The sequence below is a fragment of the Theropithecus gelada genome, chromosome 19 (assembly GCF_003255815.1).
Source record: "Theropithecus gelada isolate Dixy chromosome 19, Tgel_1.0, whole genome shotgun sequence".
NCBI lineage: Eukaryota > Metazoa > Chordata > Mammalia > Primates > Cercopithecidae > Theropithecus > Theropithecus gelada.
The window spans coordinates 17,810,937-17,836,919 of NC_037687.1; the positions used below are offsets into that span (position 1 = coordinate 17,810,937).

The 25,983-nt window shown below is 54.6% G+C and overlaps 1 protein-coding gene across 1 annotated transcript; it reads right to left on the bottom strand.

The window, feature by feature from the left end:
• Positions 1-1,587: 1,587 nt before the first annotated feature.
• IQCN (IQ motif containing N) lies at positions 1,588-15,989 on the bottom strand. The gene is given in 4 exon segments (XM_025366940.1): positions 1,588-2,620; positions 8,702-11,734; positions 11,736-11,842; positions 15,977-15,989. Coding segments are annotated over 4 exon segments (4,104 nt in total). The 3' UTR covers positions 1,588-1,669.
• Between the last annotated feature and the right edge of the window lie 9,994 nt (positions 15,990-25,983).

Genomic DNA, 25,983 nt, shown 5'->3' on the forward strand with positions numbered 1-25,983 from the left:
TTTTTTTTTTTTTTTGAGACGGAGTCTCGCTCTGTCGCCCAGGCTGGAGTGCAGTGGCGCGGTCTCCACTCACTGCAAGCTCCGTCTCCCGGGTTCACGCCATTCTCCTGCCTCAGCCTCCCGTGTGGCTGGGACTACAGGCGAATTTTTGTATTTTTAGTAGAGATGGCGTTTCACCGTGTTAGTCAGGATGGTCTCGATCTCCTGACCTCGTGATCCGCCCATCTCGGCCTCCCAAAGTGCTGGGATTACAGGCATGAGCCACCGCTCCCGGCCATGACTGAAACCTTCTAACCTTCTAGCATTTCTCTTACGGATTTCTTTTTCTTTCTTTTCTTCTTTTTTTTTTTTTTTTTTTTTGAGACGGAGTCTTGCTCTGTCACCCAGACTGGAGTGCAGTGATGCAATCTCGACTCACTGCAACCTCTGCCTCCCGGATTCAAGTAATTGTCCTGCCTCAGCCTCTTGAGTAGTTGGAATTACAGGCATCCCCCACCACACCCTGCTAGTTTTTGTATTTTTTAGTAGAGACGGGGTTTCATCACATTGGTTGGCCAGGCTGGTCTCGAACTCTTGACCTCGAGTGTGATCCACCCACCTCAGCCTCCCTCCCAAACTGCTGGGATTACAGGCATGAGCCACTGTGCCCTTTTTTTTTTTTAGAGACAGGGTCTCACTCCATCGCCCAGGCTGGAGTGCAGTGGCACAATCACAGCTCACTGCATCCTCGAACTCCCGGATTCAAAGGACCTCCCGCCTCAGCCTCCCAAGTAGCTGCGATTACAGGCATGCACCCCCGTGCCTGGCTAATTGTTTTTTTTTTTTTGAGGCTGAGTTTAGCTCTTGTTGTCCAGGCTGGAGTGCAATGGCACGATCTTGGCTTACCACAACCTCTGCCTCCTGGGTCCAAGTGGTTCTCCTGCCTCAGCCTCCTGAGTAGCTGGGATTACAGGCATGTGCCATCACGACTCGCTAATTTTGTATTTTTAGTAGAGATGGGGTTTCTCCATGTTGGTCAGACTGGTCTCGAACTTCTGACCTCAGGTGATCCGCCTGCCTCGGCCTCCCAAAGTGCTGGGATTACAAGTGTGAGCCACCGTGCCTGGCCTTTTTTTGTATTTTTTTTTTTTTTTTAGTAGAGATGGGGTTTTACCATGTTGGCCAGGCTGATCTCTAACTCCTGACCTCAGGTGACCCACCCGTCTTGGTTTCCCAAAGTGCTGGGATTACAAGCATGAGCCACGGCACCCAGCAATCCCGCAGAATTTTTTTAGGGATGAGAGACTCGAAGAGGGTGCTCTGGGCCAGGTTCCAGACACATTGCTAGAGCGCACTGGGGACAGTTTCCATCTGGGACGGGCTGGACACCACCCCACTACCTGTAGGTGGATATGGCAGGGGCACAGCTGAGACCACATTGGTGGCCCCTGACCTCCAGGAAAGACTTGAGGTCCTCATCCTGGCCACACACCCCAGATGCATATTGCATGGTTGGAAACTTCAGAGTTCTCTTCCCTCTGGGATGCTCCCGATTCCCCCACTATCCCCAAGCCACTTCCATTAACCCAGAACACATCACCCAAGATCTAGGCTGTGGAGGACTTTATTCATCAGACCCAGAGAGCCACGAGTGCCTCCCACAAAGTCCCCACTGCAGGGAGCCAGGGCCCTAGATGCCGGGCCAATGCGTGTGCTGTGAACTGGCCCAGTGCATGTGCTGTGAGCTGGACCAGGGGTCCGCTGGTCCCAAGAGCGCCTCTGTGCTCTTCAGACAGCTCCGGGTATGGTGGCCTCGCCAGGTGGCTTGAACCATCTTTGCTGCCATTTGCTGTTGCCTCATCTGCTGGCGGATCTTAAAACCTCTCCAGGCCGACTGAATGGCTGTGGCCGCTTTGTCCCTGTGATGTGGCTGCCTGGGACTCGGGACAGCCCGCTGGTAGGCGGAGGCCCGAGACACTGCCCCGGGGCCTCCAGCACCCCGGCCCATGCCCTGCACCACGCGGGTGAGCTGGGTGCGTCCGCAGGTATGACAGGTGCGAGGGCTGGAGCCCACTAGCATCACCACGCTGGGCGGGCTCCCGATCCTGGAGCTCAGGGAGTGGCAGACGCCGCAAGCTTTTGCCTGGCAGGATTGGAAGCAGCGATGGTCGGATACTGTCCTGGCTCTGCCATCCTGGACCCAGCTTCGGTCAGACATGACCCCGGCCCCGCCGCCCAGCTCCACCCACGTGACGGGGTGGAGCATCTGCCGGTGCTGGGCTTGGTCCCGGCGGGTGCTGTAGCCGCGCCAGGCGGCCTGGATGATTGTGGTGGCTCTGCAGAGGTGTGCCAGGTTCCGCCGCATGCGGTAGCCGCGCCAAGTAGCTTGGATGACCGTGGCCCGCCGGTGCCACACTCGAATCCTGCGACGCACCAGGTAGCCACGGACGCCCGCCTGGATAGTGGTCACTGCGAGGATGCGGATCTCCTCTGCAGCCTGCATGGACACCATCGGCTCCCCCGACCGCCTGGGATGCACCACTGCCTTGTTGCGCCGGGTCTCCCAGGACGCAGCACCCCTGGCTGGCTCCCACACGCGTTTCCACGATTGGCCACTAGCCACACCAGCGTCCACGGGGCCCTGGAGTATAGTGGAGTTCAGGGATGCCTTGTGACTAATGGCAGGATTCTGGGGGCTATAGGAGTCCTGCGATCCCCACGGTGACTCCTGGTTAACAAGGGGCGGCAGGGAACCACTCGGGGAAGACTGGTAGCCTAGAGACACCCTCCGAACTCCCAGGGCCGAAGACGGCGCTATCTCCCCAGTGCAGATGATGGGCCTTACCTCTGCAGAGGGCGTACGAGTGAAGTTTGTACCGCCTCGGGCTGAGGCCTGGGATGGTTGTCTTTGCACATACTGGAAGGGCCTAACCCTGGCCACAGAACTTTCTAGCAGTTCGGGAACAATACTACCGTGCCCGGATCTGGAGGAATTTTTAGGGTCCATGGAGTCCCAGCGGCTGCTCTGAGCCAGGTTTCCAGACACTGCTTTCCGGAGTGGAATGGGGACAGCTTCTGTCCGGAAGGGACTGGACGATGCCCTTCTAGCCGAGGACAGATATGGTGGCACATGTGAGACCATGCTGGAGGTCCCTGACCTCTGAGGAAGACTAGGATTCCCCATCCTGTCCACAGACCCTGAAGGCAATCTGAAAGCCTCAGTACTGCCACGGGCCAGCTGGGGTGATCCTGAGAATACATTAGAAGCCACCGTACCCCGAGAGTGATTTTGGGGTATGACATGAGCAACAGACCCCTGTTGATAAACGGAGGGGGTCTTAGTGGCTAAACCCGGGGCCTGGAAAGGGACAGGGACCATGCCACTAGCATGGCTGGGGGCCACCTCCCTGAACAATGGTGTATGGCCTTGGGGAAGAGTCCCTTTCTCAGAGAGGGACCTATGATCGCGGCCCCCATCAGCTCCCGGAGGACTGGGGTACATCCACGGGGTTGCGCCAGTGACCCCAGCTTTGCTGATCAGGTCATTGGATCTGCTTGATCCTGACACTTGGGACAGAGGCCCATCCAATTCTCCCAGCTCGGCTTGGTCCCCTGTGGCGCCAGATGGCATTATCCCGGCATCTTGGCTCCATTGTAAGGCTCTTGACAGAACCATGGGCACTCGGTGTAGACTCCTGACTGTGTCACTAGCTGCCGGGGCTGAGGAGTGACCTGGAGCCAGGCTGGTGGTGTGGGGAATCTGCAAGGGGGCTATAGACCTCTCCCTAGCCAGGGCTTTGTGGTAAGGAGGGGCAGTGATGCCAATCACCACGGACCCCTCGGAGCAGCTCTGAGCCACACTAGAGGCCCCCATCATTGGCACAGATCCAGGAGAGACACCTGGGTTCACCCCACTCATTACTGAACCTAGGAGCAAGTCCCTAGCAAAGGGTCTTACAGATAGATTCGGCTTCTTGCTGTCTGCCATCGGGCTGGGAACCACCCAACTGGACACAGAGCCTTCGGGAAGGCTCTGACCCATGCCTCGGATGGTGGACCCTGGGGGAAGGCTGGAGGTCATGCCACCGGGCAGAGTGCCTGGGACTGCGCCCATGCTCATCCTACTGGCTACGAAACCCCCTGCCGCACCAAGACCAGCCCGGCTCCTCAGGGAGTCCTGAAGAATCCCATCTCTCTGATGGTAACTGGGTGGGACCATGGGTGCCTCAGAAGGGTGCCTGCGGTCTACGTTTTTTGGAATAACCACACTGATCTGGGAGCTGCTGGGGCCCACGCTTTTCAAGGAAAGATTAGACGGAGTCACAGCCACTCTGTTGGGCACTGAAGCCAGAGAGGGGCTAGGGGCCATCCCTGTGGTTCCAGAGGGATGTGTTAAAGAGGCACCCACCTCTAAGACCTGGGATGCAAGGGAAGCCACCTGACATTCACTTTGGCCCATGTCAGTTGCTATGGTTCTCCAGGAGGAACTCCCAGCTAGGCCAGGAGACGTGGTCCCCTGAGACCCACTAAGGACCATAGCATCAACAAAGGGCCTCTGCGGATGTCTTGTAGCCACACCCCTGAACAGAGGCGTGATTTGCTGGCCTACATGACAGACCTCCTCATCAGCATGGGAGAGATTTGGTGTTGAAACACTAACCACAGAGGGTTGACACACATGCCTCCCACCAACCCTGGGCGGATGATGGAACCCAAGGCACAAGTCATTGAACTTGAAGTCCGGGGGGCTGGATACCATCTCACTAACCATCAGGGGCTCTTCACACAGGTTCACCCCAGTACCCAGGGATGGCTGGTTCAGACCCTGGTCCATACTTCCAGCCACAGAGGGATATGGTCCACCCGGGCTAACTGAAACAAACGCTGATGGGTGACACAGGCACAGGGCTACTGAGTTCACCCTTGAACGCTGCAGGTTTGAATCCAGGCTAGAGCCCCAGCATGGCTCATTAAGGCCATGACACATACCACTGACCATAGATGGCTGGGATCGGCTTGCGGCCAACCTAGAGTCCGGGGGTGACTGAGCCATGCTTAGGGCTTCCCAGTGGGCCACAGATGGTGGGAATAGGCCAGGGGCTATGACTAGCTTGGTTAGGCTGGGGGCTAGGGTATAGGATGAATATGTCTTGCCTGGGCTGGAGACCACAGATGGTTGGGCTTGCCTGGGGGATACTGCAGTGGTCTGAGATGGGTGGACTAAGCGGGGGGCCACCCCACTGGCCACATATGGATGAGCTAGGCTTGGAGACAACCCACGGGGTCCTGATGGGTGGGCTAGGCTTGGGGACACACCAATGGCTTGAGATGGCTGGGCGGGGCTTAAGGACCCCACACAGGTCATAGATCGGTGGGCTAGACTTGAAGACATCCCTGTGGCTTGAGACAGCTGGGCTAGGCTTGGGGATACACCACAGGCCATAGTTTGATGGGTTAGTCTTAAGGGCATCGCAGTGGCTTGAGATAGCTGGGCAAAGCTTGGGGACACCTCACTGGGTGTAGATTGATGAACCTGGCTTGGGGACACTCTACAGGTCACAGATGCATGAGCTTGGCTTGGGGATATCCTGCTGGTTATAGATGCGTGAGTTTGGTTTGGGGATGCCCTGGAGGTCACTGATGGGTAATCTCGTCTAGGGGACATCCCACTGGCTTGAGATGGCTGGGCTAGGCTTGGGGAAACCCTACTGGCCACAGATTGTTGGGCTACACTTGGGGACACCCCAGTGACCTGAGATGGCCAGGTCAAGCTTGGTGATTCCCCAGTGGCCTGAGGAGTCTGGGCCAGGCTTGGAGACTCCTGAATGGCCATAGATGGGTGAGCTAGGCTTGGGGACACTCCAATGGTCTGAGATGGCATGGCTAGGCTTGGGGACACTCCAATGGTATAAGATGGCATGGCTAGGCTTGGGGACACTCCAGTGGTCTGAGATGGCATGGCTAGGCTTGGGGACACTCCAATGGTCTGAGATGGCATGGGTAGGCTTGGGGACACTCCAATGGTGTAAAATGGCATGGCTAGGCTTGGGGGCACTCCAACAGTCTGAGATGACATGGCTGGGCTTGGGGACACTCTGATGGTCGGAGATGGCTGGGCCAGGCTTGGAGACTCCCCAGTGGGCTGAGATGGGTAGGCTGGGCTTGGGGACATCTCAGTGGGCTGATATGGCTGGGCCAGGCTTAGGGACTCCCCAGTGACCATAGATGGGTAGGTTGAGCTTGGGGATACCTCAGTAGGCTGAAATGGCTGGGCCAGGCTAGGGAACTCCACAGTGGCCACACATGGGTAGCCTGGGCTTGGGGACACCTCAGTGGCCATAGATAGGAAGGCTGGGCTTGGGGATATCTCAGTGGGTTGATACGGGTAGCCTGGACTTGGGGACACCTCAGTGGCCATAGATAAATAGCATGGGCTTGGGGACATCTCAGTGGGTTGATATAGGTAGCCTGGGTTTGGGGACATCTCAGTGGGCTGATATGGGTAGCCTGGGCTTGGGGACATCTCAGTGGGCTGATGTGGGTAGCCTGGGCTTGGGGACATCTCAGTGACCATAGATAGGAAGGCTGGGCTTGGGGACATCTCAGTGGCCATAGATAGGTAGCCTGGGTTTGGGGACACCTCAGTGGGCTGATATGGGTAGTCTGGGCTTGGGGACACCTCAGTGGGCTGAGACCGCTGAGCCAGGGTTGGGCACTCCCCAATGGCCTGAGATGGGTAGGCTGGACTTGGGGATACCCCAAAGGCTTGAAATGGCTGGGTTAGGTTTGAGGTTACCCCAAGGGCTTGAGATGGCTGAGCTAGGCTTGAGGACTCCCCACTGTCCATAGATGACTGGGCTAGGTTTTGGGACCCCCAGTTAGCCACTGATTGGCGACCTTGGTCTGAGGCCACTCCAAAGGTCCTTGATGGGTGTCCTCGGCTTAGGGACCACCTAGTCACCATAGATGGCTGTGCTGGTCTTGGTGTCACTCTATTAGGCATAGAGGAGTGTGGCAGCCTTGGTGTCACCCAATTATCCATAGATGGGCAGGTTAGCCTTGGGGACACCTTACTGGATGCTACATGCTGGGATAGGCTTGGGGCCAGCCTACTGAACCCTGATGGCTGGCCTAGGTTTGGGGCTACCCTACTGGCCAGTGTAGCCTGGGACACACTTGGGGCCAAGCTCTTGGCCACAAATGGTGGCTTATATGCAGTGGAGACCACAGTACCTAAAGACAGAGTCCTCCTCAGCTCTGTCTTGATGGTTGCCTGGGACATCTCAATCAGATTCACAGAGCTCTTGTCTAAGGAGAACTTGTGGATCTCAGCCTCTGAGCCCCAGTGAACACGCAAGGTCAAGCAGTTAGACACTGAGCTGTGTTGGAAAATGGGTACTTTCTCCGAGGCTGGAGTGGGCCGGTAGGGAAAGCGTAGGGTCATGTATGTATAACCAGTTTCAGTCTCTTGCGTATCCTTAAACCTCTGGAGTGTCCTCATGGACCCCGGAGGAAAAAGGGACTTCACCGCAAGGTCCCCTTCTAAATTGCCTTCCCATGACTCATCTGTCTTGTTGACAGCAGGCAGGCTGGCCACAGACATGGTGGAAAGGCTGAGGGAGCTAGAGCTTTGCAGGGAGCTTTCGGAATTGCTCTCCTGACTGTAGGTCACAGAGCCCTGGGAGAAGCTCCTGGCCAGGTCACTGTCTCGATCCTGCGGCAAACCACCTACCAGCTCACGGAGGATGGACAGCTGGTGGTCGGTTGCCAGCTTCTGGGGGCAGAGCAGGGCAGACACAGAATCCTGTGTTCGATTCCTCCCCTGTCCACAGACAGATGTCTTGGGACGAACTTGAGTCAATGCACTGCCGGGGGAAGCTTGAAACAGACCACGAGTCTTGGATGCCTGAGTTTTGGTCACCATGGTGACCTGCAAGGGACTTAGGGCCCCCTTGTCTATCACCTCCCTAGTACCCGGGGATGCCTGTTTGCGATTTGGGGGCTGAGACCTCCTCCCCCGGCTCTCCTTGGAAGCCCTGGATGCCTGCTGCTGGCCTCTGGCCACTGAGGGTTGGTAGAGACCAGGATGTGCCCTGCTAACCCCTGAGGACTGACACCAAGTCAGGCCCCCACAGGTGGGGTAAGGCTGGTGAACATGGGCAGCCCTCCCACCACCCACACTGCACGGAAGCCTACCCGAGGCCACCCTGCCCTCCCCAGTCGATGGGTGAGAGGCCACCCTGCTGACCACATGTGGCTTGTGGCAGCTCGGGGCCGTGCCACAGGTCATGGAGGGCTGGTCCATGCTTGGGCCCACACCACTGGCAATGAGAGGCTGCCACAGACTCGGGGTTGGCTGCACGTGGGACGGCTTGAGCAAACTGGGACCCTCCCCACTCCCCTCGGGATTAAAATCTGATGCCAACGTGCCAGGCTCTAGGGTCGGGCGTGCATTTTCCTTTTGGAACTTGGGGCTCAAATCCAGGTTTGAGGAGAAGTCCCTGCTGGGCTCCATCTTCCCAGACAGCATGGGATATGGGCCAGTGATCAGGGAGCCCTGGTAAATGCTGGTGATGACGCTACCCATCACAGAGGCTCCCACAGTGACCACAGATAAGCAGGGTGACCCCCACAAGACGGCACCGTCCCCCATCTCCTCCAAGGGCTCGGCAGGTTGGCCCATGGTGAAGCATCCCCAGATCCCAACCTGGAAATCCCTGACCTTGCTGGTCTGTGGTCTCACAGGGCCCAGGGAGGGCCCCCACGCGGCCGACGGACTCCTCCTGCAGGCCACCTCCGCCGGGGCCAGCGTCTTAGTCACCCCGCTTCCTGTTGATTTCGAGGTGGCCTTGGGGAGGGTGGTTCCAGTCCTCAGGGCCACCTGACACCAAGACTGGCTCAGGAGAGCGCCCAACTCGCCCTGACACAAGGCCTGGCTCAGAGCTGCCCGCTCCTCCTCCGTCAAAGCCTTGCTAAGCACCTCGGCCAATTTACCCTGCATGACCTTGGTGAGTTCTGCCTGCAGCTCGCCCTGGGACAGGGCTCGGGACAGGGTCAGGCGCAGCTCACTCCAGGACAGCGCCTTCACCAGCGCCATGCTCAGCATGCTCTGGGGCAGGGCTCTGGCGACAGTGGCACCCAGGACCTCCTTGGACAGGGCCTGGTTCAGAGCTGCCCGGACTTCTCCCTGGGAGAGGGCTTTGGCCAACAGAGTGCGGAGATCCTCCTGGGATGCCAGCACACCAGCTACTTCAGCACACAGGGAGGCCAGCAGGGAGCCTACCGTGTCCTCCTGGCAGGGCACCGCCTGGCTGGGCATTGATGGCTGGGCACGCGTGGCTCCGCTGTCTCCCCAGGACTCAACATGGCATGTGGAATGTCCGGTGGGTGCCATCAGTGGCACCAGCGTACCCTGGACCTCACAGGCTGCCGGGCATGGTCCCCCCTGAGTGGTCTTCCCCGGCACATGTCCATGGGGCTTTGGCTGAGTCCGTCTGTCCTCTGGCTTGGCCCAGGGTGGGGCACTCAGGCCACCGAGGTGCTGGCAGGCCTGGTTGGACCCCTTGGACCCTGTTAGGAGCACCTGGGAATGGGTGTTGCTGCTGAGATCAGCAGCCTGGTGAGCTGGGATGAGGCGCTTGGTTATGATCGGCTGCCCCCGGGACTGCGTCTTAGTCAGACAAGTGGCCAGAGGCACTTGGGATTGGACCTTCATGGCACCTGTGGCCAGATGTGCCTGGGAATGCATCTTGCTCAGACAGGTGAGCAGATGGGCCAGGGATGGGGTCTTGGTCAGCTCAATGGGCAGATGTCCCTGAGATGAGGCCTTGGTCAGCGGGGTGGCCAGTGGTCTCTGGGACAGGCAAGGTGGATGTCTCTGGGATGAGGCGTTGGTCAGTGGGGCAGCCGGCTGTCCCCGGGGCAGGGTGACAGCCACGTCTACAGGCACATACAGGTGAGATGGCTTGTCCCCTTCCTCAGCAACTTTTGTCCAGGATGGAGCCCCAGCCACTTCCACTGCCACACTGGTCTTCAATGCCATGTCAGTTTTCACTGGTTTCTGGGGGCCAGTCTTGATTTTCTCAGCTTCTAAAGGAAGCTTAGCTGGAGCCCTGGGGACCCCAGTTCCCAGATGTGATTGGGCCAGGCACCTGATCTTCCCCTCAGCCAAATAGGAGGGGGATGAGGCTTTCACCGCCTCTGCGGCCTGCTTCATATTCATGGTGGCCTTGGCCTTGGGTGGGTTGTCATGGATGGAGCCTTGTACCGCCACTTGGGGTGGAGCCTTGACATTTGCCACTGTTGGAGAGGCCAGACACAGGGTCTTGAGGATGGTGGCCACTGAGCGTAACTGGGCTGGGGTCTTGGTTATCATGGCTGCCAGGCGAGTCTGGCGCGAGGGCTTGGTCAACCCAACTGGGCTCATCTGGGATGAAGTGTTGGACGTGGTGGCTGCCAGACACGTTTGCAGTGGGTTTTTGGCTGGGGTGGCGACCGGGTGCGTCTGGGGTGGGGTCTTTGCCATCGCAGGCCCTGGGCATACCTGGGGTGGGCTCTTCATGATGGAGGCCAGAAGGGAAACCTGAGGTTGGTGCTTTGCCGTGATGGTTGCGCGGCATGTCTGCCGTGGGGTGCCAGTTCTGGAAGCTGTGGAGTGCACCTGGATCTTGGTCATCGTGGGCATGGGGCATGTGTGAGGTGCAGTTTTGGTCATCACTGTGGGCCCCGGATACATCTGGGCTGGGGTCTTGGTTATTGTTATTTTGGGAACAGGGCTAGTCTTGTGTGGGGTGGTGGTCGTCGTGGACGCTGAATATGTCTGCGGCAGGGTCATGGAGACCACCGGATATGTCTGGAGTAAGGTCTTGGTGATCACAGGCCCTGGGCATATCTGGAAAGGGGCTTTGGGGGTCTCTGCTTCCACAGGGCCCTGGGTTTGGGCTCTGGATGGTCCCATAACTGCCTTGTCGTACCTTCTGGACAATGGTGTCTCCGGAACCCCGGCTTTGTTGGTCCGGGCAGTTACACGTTTGGTTTTCACTGAGTCACCTTCTATGTGGACGAGGCAGGTGCTTCTGATGGTTCTGGTCAGCAAGCATGACTGGCATTTTGCATCCAGACTCACTGGGCAGGGAAATCTGATGGTGACCGTCTGGTGTGGCAGGAAGGCCACCCCCCGGACTCCAGCAGCATGAGGAGCCTGCACACAGGGTTCTGGGGTACCCTGAGCTGTTGGAGGCTTCAGGAGGGGGGATGACTGAGGTCTGCAGAGGACCAGATTGTCATAGGAAGGGAACTGGGTCTCCTTGTTCACCATGACGGGCGGGGACAGAAGGCGGTTCTCTTCTGGATGCTGGAAGCGCACCTGCTGCGGGGCGTGATAAGGGATGTTCCCGTCCTCCGCCCTCACTTTCTTCACCAACAACTTGCTGGAGTGCAGGATGTGTCTCTTGTTGAAGCGCCGCCATGCCTCCTGGATGGCCTTGGCCGCCGTCATCTGGGAAATCAGCTTCTGCCGGAGCCGATAGCCCCTCCAGTTGGCTTGGATGAGTGTGGCTGCGCGGGCGTGCATCATGTCCATCTCATCTACCAGGATGTTCTTGAAGGCCTGGCTCTCGACCACAGCCCGGAGGCGTGGGATGCGGCGCGACACTGTCTTGGCTTCAGCAGGCTGTTGCAGAAGATGCTCCTCGGACTTGAGGCCCTCGTGCTGGGGCTGTGGAGGCGCTTTCTCCATTTTGTCCGGGAGACTAGGGGTGGGCGGGGGCTGGAGGATGCACTGCCCATTGGGTGACAAGTGGTTCGTGAACTGTAGCTGGGTGGCCGGCTGCATTGCCTTGATTACTGGACAGGTCAGCTCTGCCTGTGGGGGCGGCAGGGCGTGGTCAGGGTGTAGCAGGTCCTGCAGACAAGAGGTCATCCTACGGCCACTTCATCCTGGCACACAGTGCGTGACACCTGAATGCCGGACCACTTAACTGCTTTTCTTTTTTCTTTTTGTTTTTTGTTTGTTTTTGAGACAGAGTTTCGCTCTTGTTGCCCAGGCTGGAGTGCAATGGTGTGATCTTGGCTCACCGCAACCTCCACCTCCTGGTTTCAAGTGATTCTCCTGCCTCAGCCTCCCGAGTAGCTGGAATTACAGGTGTGTGCCACCATGCCTGGCTACTTTTCTGTATTTTTAGTGGAGACAGGGTTTCACCATGTTGGCCAGGCTGGTCTCAAACTCCTGACCTCAGGTGATCCACCTGCCTCGGCCTCCCAAAGTGCTGGGATTACAGGTGTGAACCACTGCGCCCGGCCTGCTTTTCATTTTTTTTTTTTTTTTTTTTTTTTTTTTGAGACGGAGTCTTGCTCTGTCACCCAGGCTGGAGTGCAGTGGCCGGATCTCAGCTCACTGCAAGCTCCGCCTCCCGGGTTCACGCCATTCTCCTGCCTCAGCCTCCCGAGTAGCTGGGACTACAGGCGCCTGCCACCTCGCCCGGCTAAGTTTTTTTTTTTTGTATTTTTAGTAGAGACGGGGTTTCACTGTGTTAGCCAGGATGGTCTCGATCTCCTGACCTCGTGATCCGCCCGTCTCGGCCTCCCAAAGTGCTGGGATTACAGGCTTGAGCCACCGCGCCCGGCCTACTTTTCAAACTTTATCTTGGAATGTACCCTGGGTTTAGCACTGATCACAATGTTTTGGAAATTTCCTGTTTGCCTATGTGTGTGTATGTGTGTGCGTGTGAGTGTGCGTGTGCGCGTGTGTGTGCGCGCATGTGTGTGTGTGTGAGAAAAGGATAGAGAAGTGGGGTGGGGGAGATTATTTGCCTCTCCCATTGACTGTGAATCCCAGAAGGCAGAGTCATTATTGTGCCCCATCTCAGTCATAGGGCTTGGTTCTAAGCTGTGAATGGGTAGGTATTGGGTGGGCGGGCATCTTGACCGATAAATGGTGAGGGGATTGGAAGTTGGATGGACAGATAGATACAGGACTAGATACTGAAAGGATGAATCAGTCGATGAGTGAATGGTAGATGGGTTGGAGAGACAGATGAAGGTTTGGATGAATAGGTAAATTAAGTTGATGAATAAAGTCTTAAAGGCAAATTGGCCGGGGGAGGGTGGCTCACGTCTGTCATTCCAGCACTTTGGGAGGCCAAGGTGGGCAGATTGCTTGGGGTCAGGAGTTTGAGGCCAGCCGGGCCAACATGGTGAAACCCCGTCTCTACTAAAAATACAGAAAACTAGCCGGGCGAGGTGGCGGGCGCCTGTAGTCCCAGCTACTCGGGAGGCTGAGGCAGGAGAATGGCGTGAACCCGGGAGGCGGAGCTTGCAGTGAGCCGAGATCGCGCCACTGCACTCCAGCCTGGGAGACAGAGCGAGACTCCGTCTCAAAAAAAAAAAAAAACAAAAAAAAAACAAAAATCAGCTCAGCATGGTGGCACATGCCTGTAATCCCAGCTACTCAGGAGGCTGAGGGAGGAGAATTGTTTGAACCTAGTAGGTGGAGGTTGCAGTGAGCTGAGATCATGCCACCTCGCTCCAGCTTGGGTGACAGAGCAAGACTCTGTCTCAAAAAAAAAAAAGAAAACAAAAGGAGCCAGGTACGGTGGCGGGCACCTGTAGTCCCAGCTACTCGGAAGACTGAGGCAGGAGAATCGCTTGAAGCTGGGAGGAGGAGGCTGCAGTGAGCCAAGATTATGGCATTACACTCCAGCCTGGCAACAAGAGCAAGACACTCCGTCTCAAAAAAAAAAAAAAAAAAAAAAAAGACTGGGTGCGCTGGCTTATGCCTGTAATCCCAGCACTTGGGGAGGCCGAGGTGGGTGGATCACAAGGTCAGGAGATCGAGACCATCCTGGCTAACATGGTGAAACCCCATTTCTTCTTTTTTTTTTTTTTTTTTTTTTTTGAGACGGAGTCTTGCTCTGTCGCCCAGGCTGGAGTGCAGTGGCCGGATCTCAGCTCACTGCAAGCTCCACCCTCCCGGGTTCACGCCATTCTCCTGCCTCAGCCTCCCGAGTAGCTGGGACTACAGACGCCCGCCACCTCGCCCGGCTAGTTTTTTGTATTTTTAGTAGAGACGGGGTTTCACCGTGTTAGCCAGGATGGTCTCGATCTCCTGACCTTGTGATCCGCCCGTCTCGGCCTCCCAAAGTGCTGGGATTACAGGCTTGAGCCACCGCGCCCGGCCTTTTTTTTTTTTGAGATGGAGTGTCTTGCTCTGTCGCCCAGGCTGGAGTACAGTGGTACCATCTTGGCTCACTGCAAGCTCCGCCTCCTGGGTTCACGCCATTCTCCTGCCTCAGCCTCCCAAGCAGCTGGGACTACAGGCGCCCGCCACCACACCTGACTAATTTTTTGTATTTTTAGTAGAGACGGGGTTTCACCATGTTAGCCAGGATGGTCTTGATCTCCTGACCTTGTGATCCGTCCGCCTCAGCCTCCCAAAGTGCTGGGATTACAGGCGTGAGCCACCACACCTAGCCCCATCTCTTCTAAAAATACAAAAAATTACCCAGTTGTGGTGGGAGGTGCTTGTAGTCCCAGCTACTTGGGAGGCTGAGGTCGAGATCATGCCACTGCACTCTAGCCTGGATGACCAAGCGAGACTCTGTCTCAAAAAAAAAAAAAAAAAAGGCAGATTAACAGAAAAATGGACACATGGTGGGTGGATGGATGGATGGATGGATGAGCAGATGAGTGAATGAGCAGATGAATGGATGGAGGGATAGGCGAATCAATTGATGAATAGATGGGTGGATAGATAAATGGATAGAGGGAGGGAGGGAAGAATAGGTAAGTAGATGGATGGAGAGAGGGAGGAATAGGTGGCTGGATGGATAGATGGATGGTTAGATGGAATGATAGTTGGATGGAGGGATGGACAGACACATAGATGAATGGATGGATGCCGGGGTGCTGGATGAATGGATGGATGGATGGGCAGATGGGTGGATAGATATGTAAATGGACTGGTGAATAGATAGGTGGATGGATGGGTAGATGGATGGATGGATAGATGGATGGATTGATTGATAAATGGATAGAGGGAGGGAGGACTATGTGGATGGATGAACAGATGAATGGGTGGATGGATGAGTGGATGGATGGATGCTTGCATGGATGGATGGGTAGATGGGTAGGTAGATGGGAAGATGGAAAGATGGAATGATGGGTAGGTGGGAGGATGAATGGATACATAGATGACTGGATGAATGATGGATGGCGGATGGGTAGCGGGAGGGACAAATGTAAGGAAGGATGAATGAATGAATGAATGAGTGAGTGGGTGGATAGATAGATGTAAGATGAGTAGATAAATGAATGTGAAATTAAAGAAGACAGTGGCTCGCGCCTGTAATCCCAACACTTTGGAAGGCCAAGGCAGGTGGATAACCTGAGGTCAGGAGTTCAAGACCAGCCTGACCAACATGGCGAAATCCTATCTCTACAAAAAAATACAAAAAAGTAGCCAGGCGTGCCCGGCTACTCAGGAGGCTGAGGCAGGAGGTTGCGGTGAGCCAAGATCGCGCCATCACACTCCAGCCTGGGCAATAAGAGTGAAACTCCGTCTCAAATAAAAGGAAGGAGGGAAGGAGGGAGGGAAGGGGAAGGAGGGAGGGAGGGTGGGAGGGAGGGAGGAAGAAGGAAGGAAGGAAGGAAGGAAGGAAGGAAGGAAGGAAGGAAGGAAGGAAGGAAGGAAGGGAGGGAAGGAAGGAAATTAAAGAGAGCTGGAGAGACTGGTGAAGAAGAACCCAGTAGGAGGTAGACTGATGGGTGGATGGGTGGGTGGGTGGATTAAGGGATGGCTAGGTAAATGGCATACAGAAGGATGGAAAGAGGAAGAAAAAGTGGTGACTGTGGCTTTCAGAGGTAACTAGGATGCAGAGAGAGCTGGGACACTGTCAAGTCACCCTGACGCATAGCCTGGAGCACAGCACACTTGTTTGGCAGAAGCCCCTCTCTTCAGGTTGGACTAGGCAGACCCCTTGCCCATGAACCATTTTCTTACCTTGAAGGGTCATAGATTTGGAGGAGTAGCAGGAGAAGAAGGTGCAATCTCAGAAGCCAGCCTGCAAGAGGAGGCAGCCTTCAGCCTTTCATCCATGCAATATGCAGCAACACTGCCCTGGGCTGGCTCTGTCCTCAAGACCAACACAAAAAGAAATGTTAAAAGCAAAAACGCTAAATTCTAAAAAAAAAAAAAAAAAAAAAAGAAAAAAGAAAAAACTGCAAGGATGAGGAAATTTATTCCAGTGTTATTTTGTAGCTAGAAATCAAACAAAACAACTGGAAATAACCAAAACAGTGATTAGCAGAGGTTCTGCTACAAACACATACAGAAGTATGCTCAAGCATGTTTAACATTGTATTGTTAAGCAGAGGAAAAACTGGAAGAAACCAAAATTATCAATGGAGAAAGGCTTAAATTAATCATACAAGGGCATGATATCCAGGCATCAGAAATGGTGTCCAGGCTGAGCACAGTGGTTGTTGCCTGCAATCCCAGCACTTTGCGAGGCCAAGATGGGAGGATCACTTGAGGACAGGAGTTTGAGACCAGCCTGGGAAACTAAGCCAAGAACTGTCTCTTAAAACAAAACAAAACAAACAAACAAAAAAACACTGGCCGGGTGCTGCTCATGCCTGTAATTCCAGCAATTTGGGAGGCCATGGAGGGTGGATCACCTGAGGTCAGGAGTTTGAGATCAGCCTGGCCAAGATGGTGAAACCCCGTCTCTACTAAAAATACAAGAAATTAGCCAGGCATAGTGGTTGACGCCTGCAATTCCAGCTACTCAGGAGGCTGAGGCAGGAGAATATCTTGAACCCTGGAGGCAGAGATTTCAGTGAGCCGAGATTGTGCCATTGAATTCCATCTGGGGCAACAAGAGCAAAACCCTGTCTCAAAAAAAAAAAAAAAAAAAAAAAAATGGGCACAGTGGCTGACTTCTGTAACCCCAGCAATTTGGAAGGCTGAGGTGGGTGGATCACTTCAGGCCAGGAGTTCCAGACCAGCCTGGGCAACATGGTAAAACCCATCTCTACTAAAAATATAAAAATTAGCTAGGCATTGTGACATGCACCTGTAGTCCCAGCTACTCGGGAGGCTGAGACAGGAGGATCATTTGAGGCCAGGAGATTGAGACTGCAGTAAGCTACGATGGCACCACTGCACTCGAGCCTGAGTGACAGGATGAGACCCCTATCTCTTTTTTTTCTAAAAAGAGTCCCACTCTTATGCCCAGGCTGGAGTGCGGTGTCACAGTCTCGGCTCACTGCAACCTCTGCTTCCTGGGTTCAAACGATTCTTGTGCCTCAGCCTCCAAAGTAGCTGGGATGACAAGTGTGAGCCAGTGCCTGGCTGACACCCTGCCTCAAAAAAAAAAAGATGGTGATTAAAGAGTAAGTATAAGACAAAAGGTAGACGGGGAGGCCAGGCACAGTGGCTCACACCTGTAATCCCAGCACTTTGGGAGGCCGAGGCGGGCAGATCACAAGGTCAGGAGTTCGAGAACAGCCTGGCCAACATGGTGAAACTCTGTCTGTACTAAAAATACAAAAATTAGCCAGGCACGGTGGCATGCACCTGTAATCCCAGCTACTTGGGAGGCTGAAGTGGGAGAATCACTTGAACCCGAGAGATGAAGATTGCAGTGAGCCAAGATGGTGCAACTGCACTCCAGCCGGGGCAACAGAGTGAGACTCCATCTCAAACAACAAAAAAAATGGCCGGGCGCAGTGGCTCAAGCCTGTAATCCCAGCACTTTGGGAGGCCGAGGCGGGCGGATCACGAGGTCAGGAGATCGAGACCATCCTGGCTAATATGGTGAAACCCCGTCTCTACTAAAAATACAAAAAACTAGCCGGGCGTGGTGGCGGGCGCCTGTAGTCCCAGCTACTCGGAGGCTGAGGCAGGAGAATGGCCTGAACCTGGGAGGCGGAGCTTGCAGTGAGCCGAGATTGCGCCACTGCACTCCAGCCTGGGTGACACAGCGCGAGACTCCGTCTCAAAAAAAAAAAACAAAAAAAAAAAACACAGGCGCAGTGATTCACGCCTATAATCCTAGCACTTTGGGAGGCCGAGGTAGGTGGATCACATGAGGTCAGCAGTTCAAGACCAGCCTGGCCAACATGGTAAAACTCCATCTCTACTAAAAATACAAAAAAAATTAGCCGGGCGTGGTGGTGGGCGCCTGTAGTTCCAGCTGCTTGGGAGGCTGAGGCAGGAGAATGGCATGAACCCTGGAGGTAAGCTTGCAGTGAGCCGAGATGGCGCCACTGCACTCCAGCCTGGGCGACAGAGCAAGACTCCATCTCAAAAAAAATAAATTAATTTTTTTAAAAATTAAAAAAAAAATTTGCTGAGGCCGGGCGCAGTGGCTCAAGCCTGTAATCCCAGCACTTTGGGAGGCCGAGACGGGCGGATCACGAGGTCAGGAGATCGAGACCATCCTGGCTAACACGGTGAAACCCCGTCTCTACTAAAAAAAAATACAAAAAACTAGCCGGGCGAGGTGGCGGGCGCCTGTAGTCCCAGCTACTCAGGAGGCTGAGGCAGGAGAATGGCGTGAACCCGGGAGGCGGAGCTTGCAGTGAGCTGAGATCCGGCCACTGCACTCCAGCCCGGGTGACAGAGCGAGACTCCGTCTCAAAAAAAAAAATTAGCTGAGCATGACGTCAAGTGCCTGTAATCCCAGCTACTTACCACGCTGACGCAGGAGAATCTGTTGAACCCGGTAGGCAGAGGGTACAGTGAGCTGAGATCACACTACTGCACTCTAGCCTGGGCGACTGAGCAAAACTCAGTCTCAAAAAAAAAAAAAAAAAAGGAAACTCTATGTGGTACTTTAGGGCTGAGGGAGAATCCCCAAAAAAGGGGCAAATCTGGAGAGAATTCAGACTTCCTTGGAGAAAGTATGGTCCCGCCTGACATGTAACGGAGATAATTGCTAGATCAACCAAGCCAGAGCTGGTCTGGAGCTGCCGAACAAGCAAAAGGCCCACCCTCCAGGGTGCCGATGTGAGAACAGGTTATCAACAGTTGGTGCCGTGGATGTGCACTGGAAACCTAGGTGTTGTGGGGGCGGGAAACCTTCAATGTGTATGGCCCACCGTGGGGGCTCTGTTCTTTTATTATTATCATTATGATTTATGATTTTTTAGACAGAGTCTCACTCTGTCACCCAGGCTGGAGTGCAGTGGCATGCACGATGTTGGCTCACTGCAACCTCTGCCTCCTAGGTTCAAGCGATTCTCCTGCCTCAGCCTCCCAAGTAGCTGGGATTACAGGCATGAACCACCACACCCATCTAATTTTTGTTTGTTTGTTTGGAGGGACAGGGTTTCACCATGTTGGCCAGGCAGGTTTCACCATGTTGGCCAGGCTGGTGTCCAACTCCTGATCTCAGGCGATTTGCCTGCTTCGGCCTCCCAAAGTGCTGGGATTACAGGCGCTCATGAGCCACTGCACCCGGCCTTTTTTTTTTTTTTTTCCTTTTGAGTTTCATTCTTGTCGCCCAGGCTGGAGTGCTGTGGCGCAATCTCCGTTCACTGCAACCTCCTCCTCCCGGGTTCAAACGATTCTCCTGCCTCAACCTCCTGGATAGCTGGGATTACAGGCACCCACCACCACGCCCAGCTAATTTTTGTATTTTTAGTACAGATGGGGTTTCATCGTATTGGTCAGGCTGGTCTCAAATTCCTGACCTCAGGTGATCCACCCACCTTGGCCTCCCAAAGTGCTGGGATTACAGGCATGAGCCACTGCGCCTGGCCTTGGGGCCTCTGTTTTTTGTGTGTAAGAGGGCTGCGGAAAGGTTTTCACCAGGTCAAGACTGCGAAGTTGCAGGACCACGTTCTGGACCCAGGGCTCTGGCAGGCTTCACCTGGTGTCTTCACACCTCTATCCCTAATGCCTCACCAGCGCCCTCTATTGATAATTCTTGGCATTGTGCTCACTTTTTTTTTTTTTTTGAGACGAAGTCTCGCTCTGTCACCCAGGCTGGAGTGCCCTGTCACCATCTCGGCTCACTGCAAGCTCCGCTTCCCGGGTTCATGCCATTCTCCTGCCTCAGCCTCCTGAGTAGCTGGGACTACAGGCACCCACCACCATGCCCGGCTAATTTTTTGTATTTTTAGTAGAGACGGGGCTTCACCATGTTAGCCAGGATGGTCTCGATCTCCTGACCTCGATATCCGCCCACCTCAGCCTCCCAAAGTGCTGGGATTACAGGCATGAGCCACTGCACACGACCGAGCATTGTGATTGCTTTAAAGGAGACATAACGAAAGAAATTCCTTTATCACATATTGAAAGGGTCCATTCGGAGACAAGAGGCAACGCATGGATAATTGACACACATATATTTATTATTATTTTTATTTTTTTGAGACAGAATCTTGCTCTGTTGCCCAGGCTGAGGTGGTGTCACCATCTTGGCTCACTGCAACCTCCACCTCCCCGGTTCAAAGTGATTCTCCTGTCTTAGCCTCCTGAGTAGCTAGGATTACAGGCACCCGCCACCACACTTGGCTAACTTTTGTATTTTTAGTAAAAAGACAGGGTTTCGCCATGTTGACCAGACTGGTCTCGAACCCCTGACCTCAAGTGATCCGCCTGCCTCGGCCTCCCAAAGTGCTAGGATTACAGGCACGAGCCACCACGCCTGGCCTAATTATTATTAATAATATTATTATTTTTGAGATGGAATTTTGCTTTTGTTGCCCAGGCTGGGGTGTAATGGCACCATCCTGGCTCTCTGCAACCTCCGCCTCTGGGTTCAAGTGATTCTTCTGCCTCAGCCTCCTGAGTAGCTGGGATTACAGGCATGCACCACCACACCTGGCTAATTTTGTATTTTTAGTGGAGACAGGGTTTCTCCATGTTGGTCAGGCTGGTCTCGAATTCCTGACTACAGGTGATCTGCCCGCCTCGGCCTCCCAAAGTGCTGGGATTACAGGCGTGAGCCACCGCGCCCGGCCTAATTTTTGTATTTTTAGTAGAGATGGGGTTTGACCATATTGGTCAGGCTAGTCTCGAACTCCTGACTGAGGCAGGAGACTCACTTGAACCTGGGAGGGCGGAGGTTACAGTGAGCCGAGATCGTGCTACTGCACTCCAGCCTGGGTGACAGAGTAAGATTCCATCTCAAAAAAAAAAAAAAAAAAAAAAAGAACTTGGAGACAGCAGCTTTGGGAGCCGAATGGGCCCATTCCAGGGGCTGAGGTTACATCAACCAAACAGTACAGCTCTTCAGAGGAACTCAACCAGAAGGGGTGAGAAACGGGATTGTGGGGGATGAGAAGAAGGAATAGGGGCCCCCTGGACACAGAAGCCGAGCGACTGGCTCTGTAACTTTGAGTAAACCCCTCTGAGCCTCAATTTCCCTATCTGTCACAAGAAGTAAGATCACCATCCTCAGGTTCCCAAAGAGACACGACAGGCTTGACTGGGCACAGTGGCTACTGCCTGTAATCCGAGCACTGTGGGGGGCCAAGGTGGGAGGACCGCTGGAGCCCAAGAGTTTGAAGACAGCCTGGGCAAGATATCTCTATTTTTTTTTTTTTTTTGAGACGGAGTCTCACGCTGTCGCCCAGGCTGGAGTGCAGTGGCCGGATCTCAGCTCACTGCAAGCTCCGCCTCCCGGGTTTGCGCCATTCTCCTGCCTCAGCCTCCCAAGTAGCTCGGACTACAGGCGCCCGCCACTTCGCCTGGCTATTTTTTGTATTTTTTAGTAGAGACGGGGTTTCACTGTGTTAGCCAGGATGGTCTCGATCTCCTGATCTCGTGATCCGCCCATCTCGGCCTCCCAAAGTGCTGGGATTACAGGCTTGAGCCACCGCGCCCGGCAAGATATCTCTATTTTAAAAAACAATAAAGAGACATAACAGGCTCTCCAGGATGTCCCCCATCACGGGTGAACAAATCCACCATCAAGGCTTTGGAGGTCCCTAGAGCCCCTGATCTGAGGGGCCCAGGAGCTGATCCATCGTTTGGAGTCACCCAGAAGGCCCAGAAGGGCTCCAAAGGCACTGGGGGCCAGAGGAGAATGACAGGGTCCCCCACGAACCCTCACACACAAGCCCTCCACCAGCCCCACTCACCCGCCCCCAAAGCCACCAGCCCCACTCACCTGCCCATGAAGCTGAACCCAGCAGTCTGAAAGGCCAGTCTTGGAGCCCTGGTGCCGCAGCAGCTTTGTGACTCAAAGCCAAGTTCTGGCCAATCCCTGCCACCTCTTGGGGGGAGGGGATTCTAGAAGGCACAGCCAGAGGTTGGGGAACAGGATGCAGGGCAGCGCCAAAGGTCATGGTAGTTGCTACCTACACCTGCTCATCCTGAGTAGAAAGGGTTCTCAGCACAGAGGAAATCCCAAATCTCCCCCTCCATGTACCTAGAGGCAGCTTTGGTCTTTCACCCCATGGGCATTTTCTGAGCACCTACTGTATGCTGGAATTTGCCCCAGGCGTGAGGATACAAACAACTCAAAGAATTTGGGGGTATAAAATACGTAGATGGGAAGGAACCAAAAAGGAGGTGCAATGGGCCAGTCAGGGTTCTGACCGATATCTGGGGTCTGGCTCTGAGACTGCGGGCTCCTTGGGGTGGGACTGGAGTTGATGTCTCTTGGGATCACCACCGGGCCTGGCAAAAGTGGGCACTGACCCTGAGCCACAGCCCTGTAAGGGGAAGTCAGGCCGCTGTCCTGGGTCACCTCCTGGGGCTGGGCTGGGGCCCAGCATGAGTCACCGCTGGCTGGGCCGAGGCTGACACGCACCTTGGACTCAGTGCAGCTGGCTCCAGCCAAAGCCAGCCTGGCCCAGAAGCCTCCGCCTGGCTTCCCTGGGGAGCCGCTGGGGGTTGCCAGGACACGAACCAGCAGGGGTGCCTGGCCCCCCCCTGCAGAGACCACCCTCTCCAAAATCTTCTCTATACTGTGGGTGTGACTTTGGACAAAATCAGGGACGTGTCAGATGGCAGTTGGATGGGGTTTAAATCCTTTGTCTATTTTTTGAGATGGAGTCTCGCTCTGTTGCCCAGGCTGAAGTGCGGTGGTGCCATCTCGGCTCACTGCAACCCCCACCTCCCCAGGTTTAAGCGATTCTTGTGCCTCAGCCTCCTGAGTAGCTGGGACTACAGGTGCATGCTACCATGCCCAGCTGATTTTTGTAGTTTTTAGTAGAGACAGGATTTCACCATGTTGGCCAGGCTGGTCTCAAACTCCTGACCCCAATGATCCGCGGGCTGTGCGGGCTGCGGCCTCCCAAAGTGCTGGGATTACAGGCGTGAGCCACTGCGCCCGGCTCATCCTTTGAATGTTTCATCAGAACAGTTCCCTTCTGTGCTGTCAACCAGCTAAACACAAACTGGGAGTTCTCAGTGCAATTGGAGGCTGTGGGAGCCCAGAAAGGTGCTGGCCCAGCCTGAGGGCTACTGGGGACAGGTTTCCGAGGACTGTGCAGCTGAGGCTGGGAGGTGGTGCTCGGCTGGATGACTGGGGAAAGAAGAGTAGCTGGCACAGAACTACAGCTGCAGCCATGCAAAGACCCTCAGGTCAGCAGGGCAAGATATTGGGAATTTGGGTGGAGAAGTTCCTGAAAGGAGACACTGGCCAGCCCAGGGACTGGTACAGTCAGGACTTTTCCCAGAAAGTTTTCAAGTAGGGAGTCAGATCTGTGATTTAGAAAAAGCCCTTCGCATCACAGCTCATGCCTGCCTGACTCCCCTATCAGACTGGAGTGCTGGCCTCCACCTACTAGGTGTCAACGAATGCTGGGGAGGCTGGGCGCGGTGGCTCACGTCTATAATCCCAGCATTTTGGGAGGCCGAGGCGGGCAGATCGCTTGAGCCCAGGAGTTTGAGACCAGCCTGACCAATATGGCAAAACCCTGTCTCTACTAATAATTCAAAAATTAGCCTGGCGTGATGGCAAATGCCTGTAATCCCAGCTACTTTGGTGGGTGAGGCAGGAGAGTCGCTTGAACCCAGGAGGCGGAGGTTACAATGAGCCAAGATTGCACCACTGCACTCTAGCCTGAGTGACAGAGTGAGACCCTGTCTCAAAAAAAAAAAAAAAAAAAAAAAAAAGAGCAGTGGCTCACACCTATAGTCCCAGCATTTTGGGAGACCGAGGTTGGAGAATCACTTGAGCACAGGAGTTTAAAACCAGCCTGGGCAACACAGATCCCATCTCTACAACAAAAATTATTTAAAAATTAGCAGGGCATGGTGGCATGCACCTGTGGTCCCACCTACTTGGGAAGCTGAGGTGAGGCAGGAGGATCAGTTGAGCCTGGGAGGTCAAGGTGCAGTGAGCTGTTGTCTCGCCACTGCACTCTGGCCGGGGCAACAGAGCAAGACCTCATCTCATAAAGAAAAAAAAAAAAACCTTGTAGGATACAGTGGCTCCCGCCTGTAATCCCAGCACTTTGGGAAGCTGAGGTGGGTGGATCACCTGAGGTCAGGAGTTCAAGACCAGCCTGGGCAACATGGTGAAACCCTGTCTCTACTAAAAATACAAAAAAAAAAATTTAGCTGGGCATGGTGGCGGGGGCCTGTCATCCCAGCTAATCAAGAGGCTGAGGCAAAAGAATCGCTTGAACCTGGGAGGCAGAGGTTGCGGTAAGCTAAGATCAGGCTATTTCCAGCCTGGGCGACACAGAGGAAGACTCAGTCTCAAAAAAAAAAAAAAAAAAAGAAAGAAAAGAGAAAGAAAACGAAAAGAAAGTACCTCTCTGCAGGGCTCCTCAGAGGCCTCTTGCCTTAGACCACTTGCGGGCAGGCGGGCAGGCAAGACGTCTGGGTTTGAATCTCTGCTCTCATTTAACAGGGGTGTTGGCCTGGCACAGTAGCTCACGCCTGAAATCCCAGCACTTCGGGAGGCCGAGGCAGCGGATAACGAGGTCAGGAGATCGAGACCATCCTGGCTAACACGGTGAAACCCCGTCTCTACTAAAAATACAAAAAATTAGCCAGGCATGGTGGCGGGCGCCTGTAGTCCCAGCTACTCAGGAGGCTGAGGCAGGAGAATGGCATGAACCCGGGAGGCGGAGCTTGGAGTGAGCCTAGATGGCGCCACTGCACTCCAGCCTGGGCGACAGCGAGACTCTGTCTCAAGCAAACCAACCCCAACATAACTTGGTGGCAAGTCCTTTCTCCATGACCAAGGGACAGTGGCCATTCTCTGCAAGTTTCTTCATCTGTAAAATGGGTACAATTCAGTGGCCCTCCCTAACAGGGCTGGCTAGGTACACATGGCCACCAGCCCTACTTGCTGTGTAACCTCGGCCACTAATATTCACATCCCTCAGGGCCCCCGATGAGTCGGAAGCCCAAGGGGCAGGGTCTTAATAGCAAAGGGCAGAGCAGGCAGGAGAAGCAGGAAGCCTGGATCAAGGTTCTGGAAGTGAGGAGTCCAAGGTTGGAGTGTCTCTGCACAGTCTCCTTAAAAGGCTGTGTGGTGTCAAGGCAGTTGCTCAGCCTCTCTGAACCTTAGGTTTCCTCAAAGTGGGGAGCAGGATGTTGGGAGGAGGAGGAGGAGCGAACTTCAGGGAGCTATTTGGAAAATCCCAGTCCTGGAGGCAGACCTCTTGGGTCAGTCAGATCCCACCTGTGCCACCTTCCTCCTGGTACTGGGTCCATCCACCAAACGAGAATAAAAGCTTACACTGTAAGCCAAGCAATGCTCTGTAAATATAAACTTTCTTAATCATCACAAATTTATGGGGCAAGTTTTTTTTTACTGTTCTCCCCATTTTACAGACAGGCAAACCAAGGCCCAAAAGATTAAAAAGTTCAGTAAGTATCTGCCTCTTCCTTCCTGCCTTAGGCTGGGGCTGTGCCCTTTCCACCTCGAAATCTCTCCTTCCCGAAAGGCAAGGGGGCATTAGCTAGTTCCAAACGCAGGTCAAAGACCCCAAGACCCTTCCCCAACCTCGACATCAGCCGGCCCCGCGCCCAGGCGCGTCTAGAGGGCGCTCGCTGCGCGCCAGATGTGCTGGCCGGTCTCGGACGTC